Source organism: Aethalodelphis obliquidens, unplaced genomic scaffold, assembly GCF_003676395.1.
Source record: "Aethalodelphis obliquidens isolate GAN/ISIS:26980383/991018 unplaced genomic scaffold, ASM367639v1 scaffold105, whole genome shotgun sequence".
Lineage (NCBI taxonomy): Eukaryota > Metazoa > Chordata > Mammalia > Artiodactyla > Delphinidae > Aethalodelphis > Aethalodelphis obliquidens.
Genome location: NW_020838049.1, coordinates 1,045,170 through 1,061,432, shown reverse-complemented (window position 1 = coordinate 1,061,432; position 16,263 = coordinate 1,045,170). Strand labels below are relative to the sequence as shown.

The 16,263-nt window shown below is 35.2% G+C and overlaps 2 protein-coding genes across 3 annotated transcripts in view; one reads left to right on the top strand and one right to left on the bottom strand.

Annotated features, from left to right (window-relative positions):
* Window positions 1–13,922, bottom strand: part of FGF7 (fibroblast growth factor 7) — a 63,191-nt gene extending 49,269 nt beyond the window's left edge. The window contains exons 1-2 of one of the 2 annotated variants that reach the window (XM_027096634.1): window positions 13,639–13,922; window positions 12,487–13,041 (exon numbers count right to left, since the gene is read on the bottom strand). In XM_027096634.1, coding sequence (XP_026952435.1) covers window positions 12,487–12,772 — 286 coding nt within the window. In that variant the 5' untranslated portion in view covers window positions 12,773–13,041; window positions 13,639–13,922. The remainder of the gene's footprint in view (window positions 1–12,486; window positions 13,042–13,638) is intronic. The other variant, XM_027096635.1, reaches the window with a different exon arrangement.
* FAM227B (family with sequence similarity 227 member B) overlaps window positions 1–16,263 on the top strand; it is a 253,534-nt gene that overhangs the window by 145,554 nt on the left and 91,717 nt on the right. The window lies entirely within an intron of this gene.

Here is a 16,263-nt window from a genome sequence, read left to right as displayed (position 1 = left end):
TCATTTCAATCATCAGCTTATTTTAAACACCAATCTTTCTTAATTAAAAGGAACAACACCTAAATAGGAGGCAAAAACAGCCTCTGTATTTTTTATTGAGGTACAGTTGATTTACAATATTATATTAGCTTCAGGTATACAACACAGTGATTCAAAATTTTTATAGATTATACTCCATTTAGAGTTATTATACAATATTGGCTATATTCCCTGTGCTGTACAATGTATCTTTGTAGCTTATTTATTTTACACATAGTAGTTTGTACCTCTAAATCTCCTATCCATGGCTTGCCCCTCCTCCTCCTCTCTTCCTACTGGTAACCACTAGTTTGTTCTCTATATCTGTGAGTCTGTTCCTTTTTTGTTATATTCACATTTGTTTTATTTTTTGGATTCTACATATGATTGATAACCTACAGTATTTATCTTTCTCTGTCTGACTTATTTAACTAAGAATAATACCCTCCAGGTCCATCCATATTGTTGGAAATGGCAAAAAAATGTGCTTTTTCATGGCTGGGTAGTATTCCATCTTTTTCATTCATTCATTCATTCATGTGTTGACAGGCACTTAGATTGCTTTTGTATCTTGGCTATTGTAAATAATGCTGCTATGAACATTGGGGTGCAGTGTCTTTTTGAATTAATGTTTTTATTTTCTTTGGATATATACCCAGGAGTGGAATTGTTGGCTTATATGATAGTTTTATTTTTAGATTTTTTGAGGACTCTCCACAGTGGCTGCACCAATTTACACTCCCACCAATAGTGTACCGGGCTCCCTTTCTCTACATCCTCTCCAGCATTTGTTATTTATGGTCCTTTTGATGATAGCCATTCTGAGAGCTGTGAGGTGATATCTCATTATGGTAGCCTATGTATAATTTTAAAACTAGAATTTGTATGCTGGCAAACTTATCAAGCTGGCCAATTCCTGAGGGTTTTTTCTTTCCTCTTGTAAAGTGGACTAATAGCATGATTGCAATCTTACAACAAAGAGGTATTTTGAGGATTAATTAGAATGGAATAAAGTGTTCTGCACCAATTTCAAACTAGCATGTGTATTTTTAAAGAATTAACATCATTTTAGTAATCTGCTTATATTTAGTCACTCAAAAACATGTTCCCAGTTGTACATTGTGCAATTTTGTGTAGACTAAATTAGAAGCTTTATGACGACAGTAACAAACAAAATTTATTTCTACACAGTGCAGTAATTTTAATAGTAATATTAATGTGAACACCCGATAAAATATTAAATAGTACCTTAAAACATGACAAATTTTAGGTCCAAGTACAAACTTAACAACCATGATATAGATTTATCTATGCTCGTCTTCTTTGGGATGAATTTTTATACAATATCTGATCAACTTCAAGCCAATTAAGAGAAAATTTGAAGACCAAATTAGGGCAGAATCTTCTCAGAGTTGAGAGCACCTCTCTATGTCTATTAAACATACAACATTATTTTATAATGTATTATTTGTACAGGAAGGGAGTTGAACACAATTTCTCAGAAACAGGGATACATCAGTAGATTTATCTAAGTGGGAAAACCTCACCTCACCTCATTGCCTACTTCAGGATTTAGAGGGAGTAAATCTGCACAGCTGCTTGACTACCAAGTGTCCTGGTTAAATAGCTGAAGCAGGTGATGCAACTCTAATAGTAAGAAAAGTTGTCTTATCTTAAAGAATGTGGCAGATAACTTTCATAATTTTGTCTTTAAAGGCTAAGAAGAAGCTTCAAAACCATTGTTTCTCTTACTATTTAGAAACTGCTGTGGGGAAGAAAATCCTCCATAATCATAAGCTACCATGATCATTACTGAACAGCTCGCTTAAGCATATTACAATGATGATCAAAGATTCAAATTACATTAAAAGGAGAAAAATATTCAGTTATCCAGAAAAACAATATTATTCCAATTAGCAGAACTTAAATTATGCCTTTAAAAATACTTTTCCTTTAAAGGAAATAGACATTTTTAGTAAGCAGAGCAATTAGACAAAGTCAGAAAATTGATAAAGGGCGAATGTTCTCATATTTTTTAATAGAAAAAAAAAGGTTTACCTTAGTGAGCTTAACATTGATAACTGGAAAGGTATTAAATCACTTTCCGTTTCCCAACCTTGCAATACTTTCTTACTACCAAACATGTAGAAAAAATATTTCCCCTGAAAGTAATACATTCGTCTTCTCTCTTTCATCCTGCTCATCCTTCAGGTCATTTTCTCCCAGAAAAGACCTCCACGCCCACCTCCTCAAGTTGAGTTAGGCAACACCCGAATGTGCTCTAAACTTTCCCCCTCTGACTTGTAGTTCACCCTCCACCCCCAACTAATCTGTTAATTCTCTAAATACATGGACTATGGACTTTTAATTACGGTAGCCTTGATCTGGCATAGGGAAGGTATCAATGACTGTTTGTCGAATTAACAAAGAATGAAAAAAGAAATCACCAGTCTTGTTTTGTGTGACGTCTTCATCATTCAAGCAAGCAAGGAAGGAAACTTTTCACTGCCTATGGTGAGCTCCCATGAGAGCTGCCTCAATATGAACCCCACTAACCAGGCCTGTGGTCAGAAGTACAGTTAGAGATATCATACATCACCAAAAGACTACCTGAGGATCAGGCTACTAGCAGTAAAACAAATTGAGAGTACGTTCACCAACTTTGTACTTCTCCCCAGCTCTCTCTTCCTATACACATGTCCTCTCCTCTCTTCAACCTTGCCCAAGATCAGTTTTATAAGTGCTGCTAGAAAGTAGGCAGATCTCTACATAAATATTATCAGCCCACTGCTTGTTTTCACCAGTATAGCTCATTTAATTTTTAAAGACTTTTCCCCTCTGTGTATCCTTTTAGTGCAGATATTCCTTAAGCCAATATAAACTACGAATTTTTTTCTGCATATAGTTTTTCACATGTAGGGATTAGTTGACAGTCAGATGAAAATAAGAATGAGTGCTGAGGAAGACTACCGCTTTTCCAGGATTGGTCTTCACCATGCCCTGCCAATCACCCTTTCAGTGTCACCAGTGGTACCTGTGCCTGCTTAGATTATTGACCTCTACAATAAAACCTTGCCACTCCTCCCTTAAAATTACCTAGAAAAACATTAAGTCAAAGAGGTTCTGGAGACCAACATTTTCTTAATAATAGAGAATTTTAAAAAGTGAAGTGTACTTCTGTTTTATTTTAGCAAGCTTTTTCATTCTTGTCCACATTAAATTTTCATGATAATTTACTGATCTATTTCTTACCTATAGTTAATTTTAAATGTATAAAAAGTTAACAGAGAAATATGAGTGATTGTCAGTTTGTCTTCCCTTCTTCCACCCTTTGCATTGAGCTATCTGCCATTGGGAGACAAAAGGGAGAGTAAGACATGATACTTATCTTTCCAGAAATGACATTCTAATGGCATTGCCAAATGCAAACAGAAAAAACCATAAGACAAGCAAATGTGTTGTATATGACTAGAAAAGCAGTTAGTTCTATTTAAAATCTCAAATAAGTGACTTTTTCAAAGGGTATGAAATTAATTTATTAAATTTGCAGTCCTCCCTTCTGTTTAGGTTAAATTTCAAATTTCTAAATAGCTTTTGGCCAGTAAATGAAACGTTTTCTTTATTGGTATAATTGAAATAACTTCAATTTTTACTCAAACTGCTTTTTTGGAAAGTAAAACAAAGTTTATTGATTTTAGGTATATAAGATACGAATTCTTCAATCATGTTGGAATGCTAAAACATTTTTAGATTACTGCATGGGCAATGTTTTTGTCAGTTTCTAGATTGCTCAAATGATAGCTGTTGGGCATCATTTCAGATTAGGAAAAGGGTTCTTTAAAGCTTCTCAGAAGTCAGAAGGAGCTTCAGACTAGGCTTAAATCTCACTGCAAATCTCTGGATTTCAGTACAGCATTTATACCCAAAATACTACCCTAATAGTCCAAAATTATATGCAGGCTCCTGACTTTGGAACACATTTTTGGTTCAAGGTCACTCTTAAAACATTGGTTCAAGTCCATTTTTATAGCCTTTTTATTTGGACCAAAAACGGAGTGGAAGCTTGGTTTTTGTTCTTCACTACACCAAAGATAGATTCCCTAGGCAATAGCTCCCTAGTTTCCATTTAGAAATTTAAATGTTTTACCAAAATCAGGGATGAGAGTAGGGAGGGTCGTGGGAGTGGAGGGTATACTCTACTGTCAGATAAGTTTGGGAAACCATATATAGTCTTCTCCTAGAGTTTTGCAATTCATACTAGTGTAGTATAGGCTTGGAGAATTTTCTGCTCTGAAAAAAACTTGTTCATCTTTATTTAACCTAATATTTTCCAATGAGCCACAGAAACTGTGCTGCAGGAAACACCATTAATATCTCAAAGGACACTAGTGTTCTAAGAAACAAAGTTTGTAATTGCTGCTGTAAGAAAAATCTGAGGCAGGCTGAGGTGATTCTGAATTTGATCTCAAATCATTTTCTCAGCATTATCTACAACTACATGTGAAGTTCAAATAGGCAGATGAAATGGAAAATATTACAGTAGCTTTTAATGGAACATGATAAATATGCTATTTAAGGATGTTGAAATATGCCTCATTTCTCCTTTCTCGTATTAATCAGAAAAATAAACTCAGTTTCAGAATAGTCTGGATAAATAAGCAAAGATTATCATAGCTAAAAGCACAAATTTTCAAACCTCCTATATGAGTAACATATGCAATAATCTATTATCATTTCAACCCCTCTGTACACTATTTTGTTTTTGTTTGTTTCCGTCTCAGAAATCCTTCCTCTACTATATTGTCAATCCATTGCATTCAATTTCCTTTATTCCGTAAGGGCATCAAAAAGTTAGTGGAATATTGTACATCAACTACTTCAGTTTTTTAAAAAATTTAGTAGAGCTGTATTTTATGAGAATCTTTTGTATTTAAGTCCTCCCTAAACTTAAAATACAAAATTCATTAATTTTTATATAAGGTCCTTTTTTCCTTTCCTCTCTCACCTTTTTCTCTCCTGTTCACAGACAAAAGATATTTTCTTCCTTTTTATTCTTAGGACACTAGCCAATGGCCCTATCAAGTACTTGTGGCCACACCAGTAGAAGTGATTACATTCTTCTGCAGGAAAGTTGACTGGAACAACTGAAGAATCTCTAGAGACAATTCTCCCCAATATACATTAAACTTTTTTTCTCTGAGAAGGATGTTGTCTGCCTAAAAGACAAGTTCTACTTGGACATGGATATTGGATAATTCTCCTCTCTCCTTCCCCACCCTAATCCCTTTGTCTTTATATATTACTACACAAACCCAACTAGCTGAATAACTTTAATGACATTTTCTTTGTTAGTAAATTTGGTATGGCTTCTCTAAGTCAGGTGCAGATATCTCAAATACAGATGCGAATCTTGGTCAAGAAACAGTCAAATGTCCAGTGTTTCTTTAATGTGGTTTTCAGAACCATGTGAAAGGCAGACAATTTTATTTTCCAACCTATTTTGCTTGCAGAAAGATGAATATGAACCAGGAGGACATTATGTTAAGTGAAATAGGCTAGATACAGAAAGGCAAATACTACCTGATACAACTTACAGGAAGAATCTAAAATATTAGTTTTAAAGATGTTAAAATATAATAAAAATTACTTCTCTCTTATGGAAGCAGAGTAGAATAATGGTTGCTAGGGGCTGGAGGGTGGGGGAAACAAGGAGATATTAGTCAAAGGGTACTAAGTTTCAGTTTTGCAAGGTGAATAAATCCAAGAGATACACTGTACAGTGTAGTGTCCATAGTTTGCAATATTGTATACTTAAATATTTTCTAAGACGATAGGCCTTATGTTAAGTACTTTTATCACAAATAATAATAATTAATAAAAAAGCACAGGAGGAAATTTTGGAAGTGATGGGTACGTTTATGGCATAGAATATAGTGATGTATTCTTATCTCTGAATTGATCAAGTTGTATACATTAAATAAGTACAGCTTTTTATATGTCAATCATACCTCAATAAATTTTTTAAAGAAAGATTGGATATGGTTTAGGAAAAGGAGGAATTCACATGGAAGCTCTTTTCATTTAATATTAATTTTTCTCAGTATTCCTTAGATATACACAATTCCTGCCTCTTCTTCTATGTGCCATATGTGAAATTAAAACATAGAAAAATATTGTATTCCAGTAGTGATGAAAAAGAAGTTACTCTGCTACCATAAATTCTTTGATACAGACGAAGAAAGCTGGAATTGTTAGAAAAGAAAGAAAGCTTTGCCTTAATCCCCAATTTACAAAGGGAACAAACTGCTAGGTTCGTAGCCTTTCACTAATCTGGATAGACCCTCTAGGCTTAGGGTTTCTTCCCTGTTGGATTTTCTAGACTGGAGTTTGTCTCTTTAACAGATTTATTTATTTATTTTTGACGTACGCGGGCCTCTCACTGTTGTGGCCTCTCCCGTTGCGGAGCACAGGCTCCGGACGCGCAGGCTCAGCGGCCATGGCTCACGGCCCCAGCCTCTCCGCGGCATGTGGGATCTTCCCGGACTGGGGCACGAACCCGCGTCCCCTGCATCGGCAGGCGGACTCCCAACCACTGCGCCACCAGGGAAGCCCAGAGTTTGTCTCTTTAAATCACTGCTTTCGTGAGGTGGTCATAGGAGGTGAAACTCTAATTTGGGGGCATCTGGGTTCATAATCATAAATGGCTCATTTAAGTGCCTTGTAAGCTGGTATTGATGCCTGTTTTCCAGGTTCCCTGCTGCAGCACCACTTGACAGTGTCAGGAGAGAATCAGACCTGCCTGTCATTTTGAAACTGTGGCACCAGACCTATTTTTTCCCAGCAATGAACTCATTCACGGAAGATGCCTTCTTAAATAGTAGCTGCAGAGCTGTCATCACGTGCATTTCCAAGCCAGTTCACCAAATGTCGGAGCCACTAAGATTTGTCAGAAAGGTCGAATGGACCCAGAAGAATTTCCTTGATGCATAATTCAGAGATTCATTCCTGATAAGCCCATTTCAAAATCCCCCGGGGTAGAGGTTAACTCAGGAGCCCTCTAAAGGTTCCAAAACATTCCCAGGACACCCGAGGGAATCCTGCTGAATTAGAAGCCTTGTCTCATTAAGTAGTGGTTTTCAGCCTTAGCTGCCGTTAGACTCACTGGAGAGCTTTAAACAAACACTGATGCCTGGGTCCTTCCTGCCTTCGCAAGATTCTGATTAAACTGATCTGCGGTTTCCCCAGTAATCTAATGTGATCCCCTCAGGCTCAGCTTTGGAGCCAGCCATGTCAGAATTATCTGGGGAGCTTTTAAAATTCCTGATGCCCAGGCTGCCCCCCAAATACATTTAATGAGAATCTTTGTGGGTGGAACCTGGTATCAGTATTTTTTAAAGTTTCGCAGCTGATTACAATATTTAGCCAAGGCTGAGAAATAGAAAAGTCTAGAAAAGGAACCCCTTCCATATATCTAAAAGCTGGCTTCTTGCATCCTCTTCAATTCACTTGGGTCTCTGAAAGCGCTAAAACTATAGGCTGAAGAGTTGTAATACAACTAAGTCACAAGGTTAAATACATGATCAGATGCTCTGGATTAATATAGAAATGAAAGCGATGGCCAGTTCAGATGACAATTAACAAAATAAATAAGAGATGCACCTGTGGCACTAAGTTGTTACTAGCACTTAATAAGTGCCAGGCACTGGTGTTAGCCTAAAGAAAGAGGAAGACCATAAAATGAAAAATTATTCTTAACATTAAAGTTTTCAAAGAATAGTTAATATTTCCAAATCTAGCTATTTCCAAATCTTCCATAATTTACAGCCTTGACAACTTAAAGAAGAGAGTAAGGTCACCAGTTCTACAGGATTCCATTTTGTCAGTAATTCTACGATTTTGGTTCAGTTACATAGATATGTTCCTCTTTGTCTATTGTTTTTAGAGATGTGGTTGTCATGATTTTCTTATTTTTTATTTTGACGGTGTGAATTATTGTTCTTTTTTTGATAACTTGCTAAGAACTCTTTGGAGAATAAGCAAGTTTGCTGTCTTTGTATTTAGAGGTGATATGCGTATTTGTTAGCTACTAGGAGAGATTCTTGTTGAGCAGGAGCTTATCCAAAGAATTGTTGACAATTGAGTCACTGAAGATTTTGTGGTCAAATCAGATCCAACAGCAGTGTGTTTATTTGCTTTTTGCCAATTGTTAGGCCATATCCAGTCACAGCCTAACAATCCAAAAGACAATATTGCCAAATCATTGGCCAGTTTTCAGAATGGCTAACCCTTTTCTTGCTATGGAACTTACAGTGCTTGATAATAACAAGTGAGGCATACTTTTTCTTGAATCAATGGCTTATGGCAATTAAGGATTTCCTCTCAAAAGGAATGGAAACCAAAAAACATTTTAGTAATTGGATGCCGAAAGCAAGAAAATCATCCTGAGGGACTGAGTTTTCAGAGTCCACATCTGTCTCTCAGGGCAGTTGTTGGTTGCCCAGTGCACTGCTGCTGTCTCTCACTCACCACCTCAACTTCCAGCTTAAACAGCAGTGTTATTTGTATCAGGTGAGGAGTGATTGCCTCTGTCTGCTGATGGGTTGCCTGGTCCAATTATCTAAATTCACCCTCTGGCCTTAGTCCCCAAGGGGAAACTCTGACAACAGCAGTGGAAGTATTGACCATCCATTGCCAGTCCTTTCGTGATATTATTAATGTTCTCTTCTGCAGAGAATGTGGATATTTATTTCATTTTGAAGGGGAATTTTATGCTTTTATTATTCTTTTTACTAGTTCAGGTTAAGTTCCAGTTTCATCGCTTAGAAACCTGCTAAAAGGCTAAATGTGGTGCCACCAGAGAACAAGTTGAGAAGAGAGGCTTTCTTGCCTCCGGAGTAAGAATAGCGTGCGGTCTCAGGACCCGTTCTCCAGTGATAGCTTTTCTCCCCTCCAGAGTCAGAAATGCATTCAGCGTCTCTTGGCCTCTTATGAATTCCTACTTTTACATAGTCAGGTCTTGCTTATATGGCTACTAATACAAGTCTTGTTTCTGTTGGGTTACTTGGTGCATTTTTTCTGACATTGACTCATTCTTATCTAGATTTAAAATATTTCACAAGACAACACTATACTTAGGACTAAAGTGAGACCCTTACAACCCAAGGTAGCTCAAGTAATTTTTTAATTCCCTAAAGATGTGAGACATGAGCCGTCATATCCACCTCCTTATCACTCCTGTTCTCTTCCTCTAGGCCCTCCATTCGCCTGCCCCAGCCCAACACCTTCTGGAAGGAGAATTATACACCCAGGTTTTTCACCTCACCTACCTACTCCAGTCCATTATCTTAGCAATATCTTATAAGCCACATTCCTATGAGGGAGCAGTGCTTCTGCTGGTAAAGTAAGCAGTCCTTCAAGGTCCATTAACATCTTCAGGTCACTTTCCTTTTCATTCAAAGCAAAGCCATGAGAATGGACTGGGGGCTTTCGTATGGTAACCCAGAGAAAAACTGTTTCAGGTAGCTGGTATCTAACTTTTCATGCAAATTTTATCATCTAAGACATTTAAATCTATACCATCTTAAAAGGCCTCCAAAGAAGGATGTTTAACAACCAGTGAACGAATTTAAGGCATCAGAACATTGAAAATGAAATTCAAAGTTTAATCTTAACCTTTACCACTTTCTGACCTCTGCTGAGTTTCAGTGTAGTAGACAATCCAATTACCTTTTACTTTCTCATCTTAATGAAAATAGGAAGGAAACATCTTTTGTTCATTTGTTCATTAATTCAATTAAGGATTGAGGAATGTAAACAATCTACAAGTTTTATAATTTCAATATTTTTGTTTTCTTTGACTTTTTAAAATACTGTTGAGCACTTTCTTTGTACCTGGATTTCTTTGTACCTGGATACAGTAGCTTCAGCGTCACATGTGACAATTTGCATGTTTTATGTATGAGGCATTCAATTTTAAAATTGAATAATAGGAAATGACTATCAGAATTCTGTTCTGTGTTATACTCCATATATTTTTCAGTGGAGTGCCTTAGGATTTCCTATAGACAACAGTGATTAGCCCCTGTTTATGGAGAAGCCTGACAGGCTTCTTCAATAGGATAGCAGCACAACTTGACAACAATTTTGGAGTTACTGAAATGATCCCAATGTAAGTTTCCCTTTCCAGGAGAATTTATCATATCAAGAAAGTATATAGACTAAGTATACAGTCTATGGAAAAGCTTATAGAAGTGAAGATTATTTATATATTTTATATCATGTCTTTTAGTATATCGGTATTGTGACATTCTAATTTATAATGATATAAAATGACCTTCCTTCCTTCCTTCCTTCCTTCCTTCCTTCTCTCCTTCCTTCTTTCCTTCCTCCCTTTTTCTTCCTTTCTTTTTTTACTGTAGAATTAGAGTTAGAATAGAAATTGTCTACCAAATTGGCTTTATGGTTACTCAAGGTCAGTGCTAAATTGTGTTTCAAACTATAAAAAACTTCAGCATTTTGTGTATGTTTTAAAATACCTGAGTTTCGTGGTTTCAAGAAATTTTAATATAAAATAAAACGTATATGTCTGAATGCATTCCAATCATAGATATTCTAATTGATCCCAAATAATTATGAATATTATTCACTTTCACTGGATTTTACATCTAATTTTTCACTTTTTCATTACTTGGTAAAAGCATTCAAAAGGAATTAGCATATGGAAGAATTCTGTAGTGTTTAGGTTCAGTAACCTTATTATTACAATTTGAAATTAGTTCTGACAGCTTAACTTATCTTTGAGATAACATTCACTTTCATCTCATTCAATGTTTACAGTAATTACATGAGTACTTAGATTGTTCACATTTATGTTATATATTCTGAGGTTTAGGATAAAATAGACTGTAAGAACTAGAAGGTATATTGGAGATCATCTGTAGATAAAAAAATGAGAATTGGAAAAAGTAAGAAATTGTTCCAAAGTCATTCATAGGCGGGGATTGGACCTATCTGTCATAATTTCCACCTGGGCTCTGTTTTCTCTACCAAGTTCTGTTATCCATTATAAATCTCAATAACTTATAAATAAATTTATTTATTGATGTCAGCCAAATTCTGTTGCTCACAGAGAAGTAGCTCTCCACAAAACTTTCCTCCAAGTAGTTATTTCCTTACCTAAACTTCAGTGTAATCAGAACAATATTCTAGAACTAGCACATTAACATTATTAATAGAGGTAATAATAAAACCATACTGTTAGCAATCCATTTAAATGGCCTTAACATTCTATATCAGTTATAGTCTAAAAAGTGGATTCTCTCATTTTCATATTGGAAACGTAATTCCCCATATTCCCATATTGGTTCATTGGTTTGGAAGCCTAAAAGCCATTTATTAAACAAGCAGCGGAAGTTTTAAATATTCACTATAATCCTAGCACTGTGCTAGGCAAATGTTTACACCATCACCCCGTGCATTCTTCTTCAATTGACTTTGACATGCATAATATTATAAAATGATATGATAATAACATTGTTCAAGTACTAGTAATACAAACAAAATTTCCTTCCACTCAGGGATTTTAAATTCTTAATGTATATGTTCAGGTATATATTGATATTTTACCCCATAAAACTTAATACTTTTGAAATTGGTTATTAATCATAGCTGCTAAATGATAAATCCAACCCTGACATATCAACATGAAAAGAATAACTGATTCTTGAGGAAAATGTAATTATTTACATTTAAATCATGGAATGAACATCTCCTCCAACTCACTTTTATTTCCTCCTTCACATTCACATTTCTCTTAAGGTACCATGGAACTATTATGGCACAGAATATTTAGATAAAGAAAATGTTAGAAGGAACCTATTTTTGTGCCTAGGTAAATGATTAAGCAATCAAATACAAGTTCTTTATGTTATGAACAGATGAGGATACCACAGATTCCCTTCTGTTTTAAAACTATACACAATTGCACAAGTCACTGAATGCATATTTTCAGTATTTCACACCATGGAAATATTTTTTCAAGGGAAATCAAATTATTTTTAAAAATTATCTGTTCCTCAAACTAATGGTAAGTCATTTTTGGTGAGCATTTACTGAGTACTCTATTAGAGTTCCTAATGCCTTTTGCTAGAAGACAATAAATCACATTTCAGTATGAATAATAGCATTTACATTTTGCTTAACATATGAGCATTTTGAGCTTAGGACATGGAGAATATATTTTCAAATCGGCTTGAGTGATCAGCTCCAACTATAGTATTAGTAGATTTGCCCTACTCCAGGAGATAGTTTTAGGAACATAGTTTAACTATCCCGATTTAGAGCCAATAGAAAGTTATATTTAATTTTTTTTTCAAAAAAAAGGAAACGGAGAAAACATGTCACTTGAAAATTGATCCTTTCACAGATTAAGGTTCATAAGCTGTGCTGTAAATAAAAAACATTACTTACTGTAATTATTCTTCATCTCTTGGGTCCCTTTGACTTTGCCTCGTTTATCAATCCTCAGATACCACTGTGTTCGACAGAAGAGTCTTCTCACTCTTATATCCCCTCCTTCCATGTAATCATAACTTCTTGTATGTCGCTCAGGGCTGGAACAGTTCACATTTGTAGCCATTTGCTCTGGAGTCATGTCATTGCAAGCTAAAGATATAGTGCCCACTAGACAGATAATGTGGAAGCATGATCTGTAGAGCAAACTTGGCAGGATCCATGTCAGTATCCATTTGTGCATTATAGTATAGTGCCCCGGGTGTTCATGAATAACATAATGAAAATTAAATCTTGAGTTGATTGTTGTTCCTAGGTCATTGACCTTGTCCTATCTGTGAACTGTAGATTGATTTAAGAAAGAATAGTTGCACTCTCCCAGTGGTTAGCCTTATCCTTTTAGTTCCTGATAACAATATAGAATTCCTCCTTAAATAACTCTCTGTCAGTATATCCTTATAAAAACAGGTTGTAATAAGCTCAGTTGCTGCGTTGCTGTTTGCTACTTGACTTCTGTTTGCAATGAGAGATTAAGAATGGGGAGGGAGGAGAGAGAGGAAGATGAAAAATTATATGTATAAATTTCAGTGTGTAAATACTATTATAACATACTGTGTAATTCATACTGTGAAGGTACATTTAAAACAGCTTTCACAGAGGATGTCAATGTCTTTACCACTCTGTATGTAGATTTACAAAAGTTATGCATTAGTAGAGACAAATCAGAATATGATTGTACCATTCATTCCAGTTCGTACTTGGTAAGAAATATCCTGCAATTACAGCTGTTGATTTAAATTAAGTTCTAAAATTACTATTAACAAAATATAAATGCTTTTCCCTAGGTTTCTTTATTATATTCTTTTACGTTTGTGGTTTGTCAGTTATTTTCTCCTGAGCTGCCCACATTTCTCAAGTTAAATGTCAGGATTGCTCTGGAGAATTTCAACCTTATCTTTATGTAAGTTCTACAGCAGAATTACTATAGATAATCTCACAGCTCAAAAATCTGGTAACTTTACTTTTCCCCTCAGTACTAAAACCAGAAAAAGAGATAAACTACTAACAAATATTCAGCATTATTTTTAAAGACAAATAACAGTCACTTACTTGTTCTGTTGATAACAGCTGGATACACAAGAATTCCATGTCTGTTGTCTGCCCTGTGCAACTTGAGCCTCTCTACTGTAGCTACAAACTATTTCTCAGCTGAGAAATTCTCCAGCAGAATCATAATTGTTTCCATAAATCAACAGGCAAGAGGATTTTCTCTGTGTATGTGAGCGCGTGTGAGCTTGTGTGTGTGTGTGTGGAGCCTTTTATTCAGGGCTTTTCGATAAATACCTTTGCTGACCTCATTGGAAGCAATTAAAACTTAACCAGTGAGCTGTTAGTTGAATACAACAGCGAGAATAAAGGAGGCTTGTATAGTATTCATTCAATGGTCATGAGAGGGAGCTATGAACATGGTTTATGCTCAGACCTACAACTGGGTACCTACTTTGTAGAAACAAATCTCTGACTCTGAAGCAGTTAGAAAGGGAAAGGGAATTTTTTTAGATTGTCTTATAACATAGAAGTTGTATATAAGTTGAAAATATTCCTTGGAACATGTATGTAAAAGGGATTTTTTTAATTTAAAATCTTTTACATGGCTTTATGATGCATGCATTTCTACTATTACTCCTTTGTGTTCAGAATGTTAGAATGAAACTACTAATGTGTATTAATTCACATCTTACTGTCTTCAAGAACTATGTAGCTGAGTTAAGGGTATATCTCTTCATACAGAGATATTTCTGCATTGCATATGAGTAAAATTTTATATCTTATGTTACTAGACTGAAAGTAAGAATAACAACATTCTTATTTGAGTTGGGCCACTAATTATGGCCTGGGCAAGTCACCTGACATTTCTGAATCTCAGCTGCTACATTTGTAAAATTAGTCTAGATGATTCTATTGTGCCTTGTAGTTTTAAAATTCTGTGACTTGTTACTTACACTAACTACTAAGATAAGGAAGAAGATACATACTTTTAAAATTATTATTCTTAAAAATTAAAAAAAATTATATAGTTTTATATTGGTTATCAATGTTTGACTCTTGCCTTTAATAAGAACATTAATGCAATAAATAAATGTTAATTTAGGGATGGAATTTTAAGAGGTATAGCTCATGTAAATAAGAGAATGCTACTTTGCTTTCCAACATGAGTTATTCTCCCCTTTATTTCCTGTTCTAACGTGTATATAGTAGCGTTCTAGTGTTTTATTAGATATTTGTTGCAAAATAATTGCATTGTTAATCTAAAACAATAATTAGGAATACATATTAAAATTCTCTTTCCCATATTAATACCCCCAACACACACACACACACACACACACACACACACACACACACACACACACACACAAACACTGCACTTGAAATACACGACTTTACCACCAGGTGGTGCATGTAGACCAAATAGGAAAACAAAATTAAGTATGTTCAGTTGTATTATAATTTATGTGATTTCCCTTTGTGTCTATGCTTTTGGAGAACAGAATCAATAGCACAGCATAGTTTAAACATATTCAGTTATTCTTTAGGCACCAAATATGACATTTCTAAGTTTATTAGAGCAGAAGAGGATGGCCCTTCCTTAATTGCCTCTGTTGAAAGCTAGATAGCTACAAAATATTCCATCATGTATTTCTCTAAAAAGGGGGAAAAGAAAGAAAAAAAAAAAAAGAAAGTATGATGCTACTGTGATCTGAATCATACCTCCATTAGTTTTGTAGGCAACAATACTGAGCACGGTCAGAACTCCTAGGACTTGGATATTTCTTCTAAAGAAATGAAAATTATTAACAGTTAGTTCACATGTAAAGATATTCAAGAGCTCCTAAATTCATCTGTTCCAAATTGACCCTACAGATTTTATACTAAGAAATCAATAGATCAGAGGTCAAAAATTGCTAATTAAATATTCAAGACTTAAATTTAAAAATGGATTGTCTTAAAAGGACTGAGAAAATATTTGAAGAGAATATGGTTGAAAACTTTCCTAACATGGGAGAGGAAATAGTAAATCAAGTCCAGGAAGCACTGAGAGTCCCATTCAGGATAAATTCAAGGAGAAACAAACCAAGACACATATTAATCAAACTATCAAAAATTAAATACAAAGAAAAAATATTAAAAGCATCAAGGGAAAAACAACAAATAACATACAAGGGAATCCCCATAAGGTTAACAGCTAATATTACAGCAGAAACTCTGCAAGCCAGAAGGGACTGGCAGGACATATTTAAAGTGATGAAAGGGAAAAACCTAAAACCAAGATTACTCTACCCAGCAAGGATCTCGTTCAGATTCAAGGGAGAAATTAAAACCTGTACAGAAAAGCAAAAGCTAAGAGAATTCAGCACCACCAAACCAGCTCTACAACAAATGCTGAAGGAACTTCTCTAGGCAGGAAACACAAGAGAAAGAAAAGACCTACAATAACAATCCCCAAACAATTAAGAAAATGGTGTTAGGAACATACATAGTGATAACTACCTTAAATGTAAATGGATTAAATGCTCCAACCAAAAGTCATAGACTGGCTGAATGGATACGAAAACAAGCCCTATATATATGCTGTCTACAAGAGACCCACTTCAGACCTAGACACACATACAGACTGAAAGTGAGGGATGGAAAAAGATATTCCATGCAAATGGAAATCAAACGAAAGCTGGA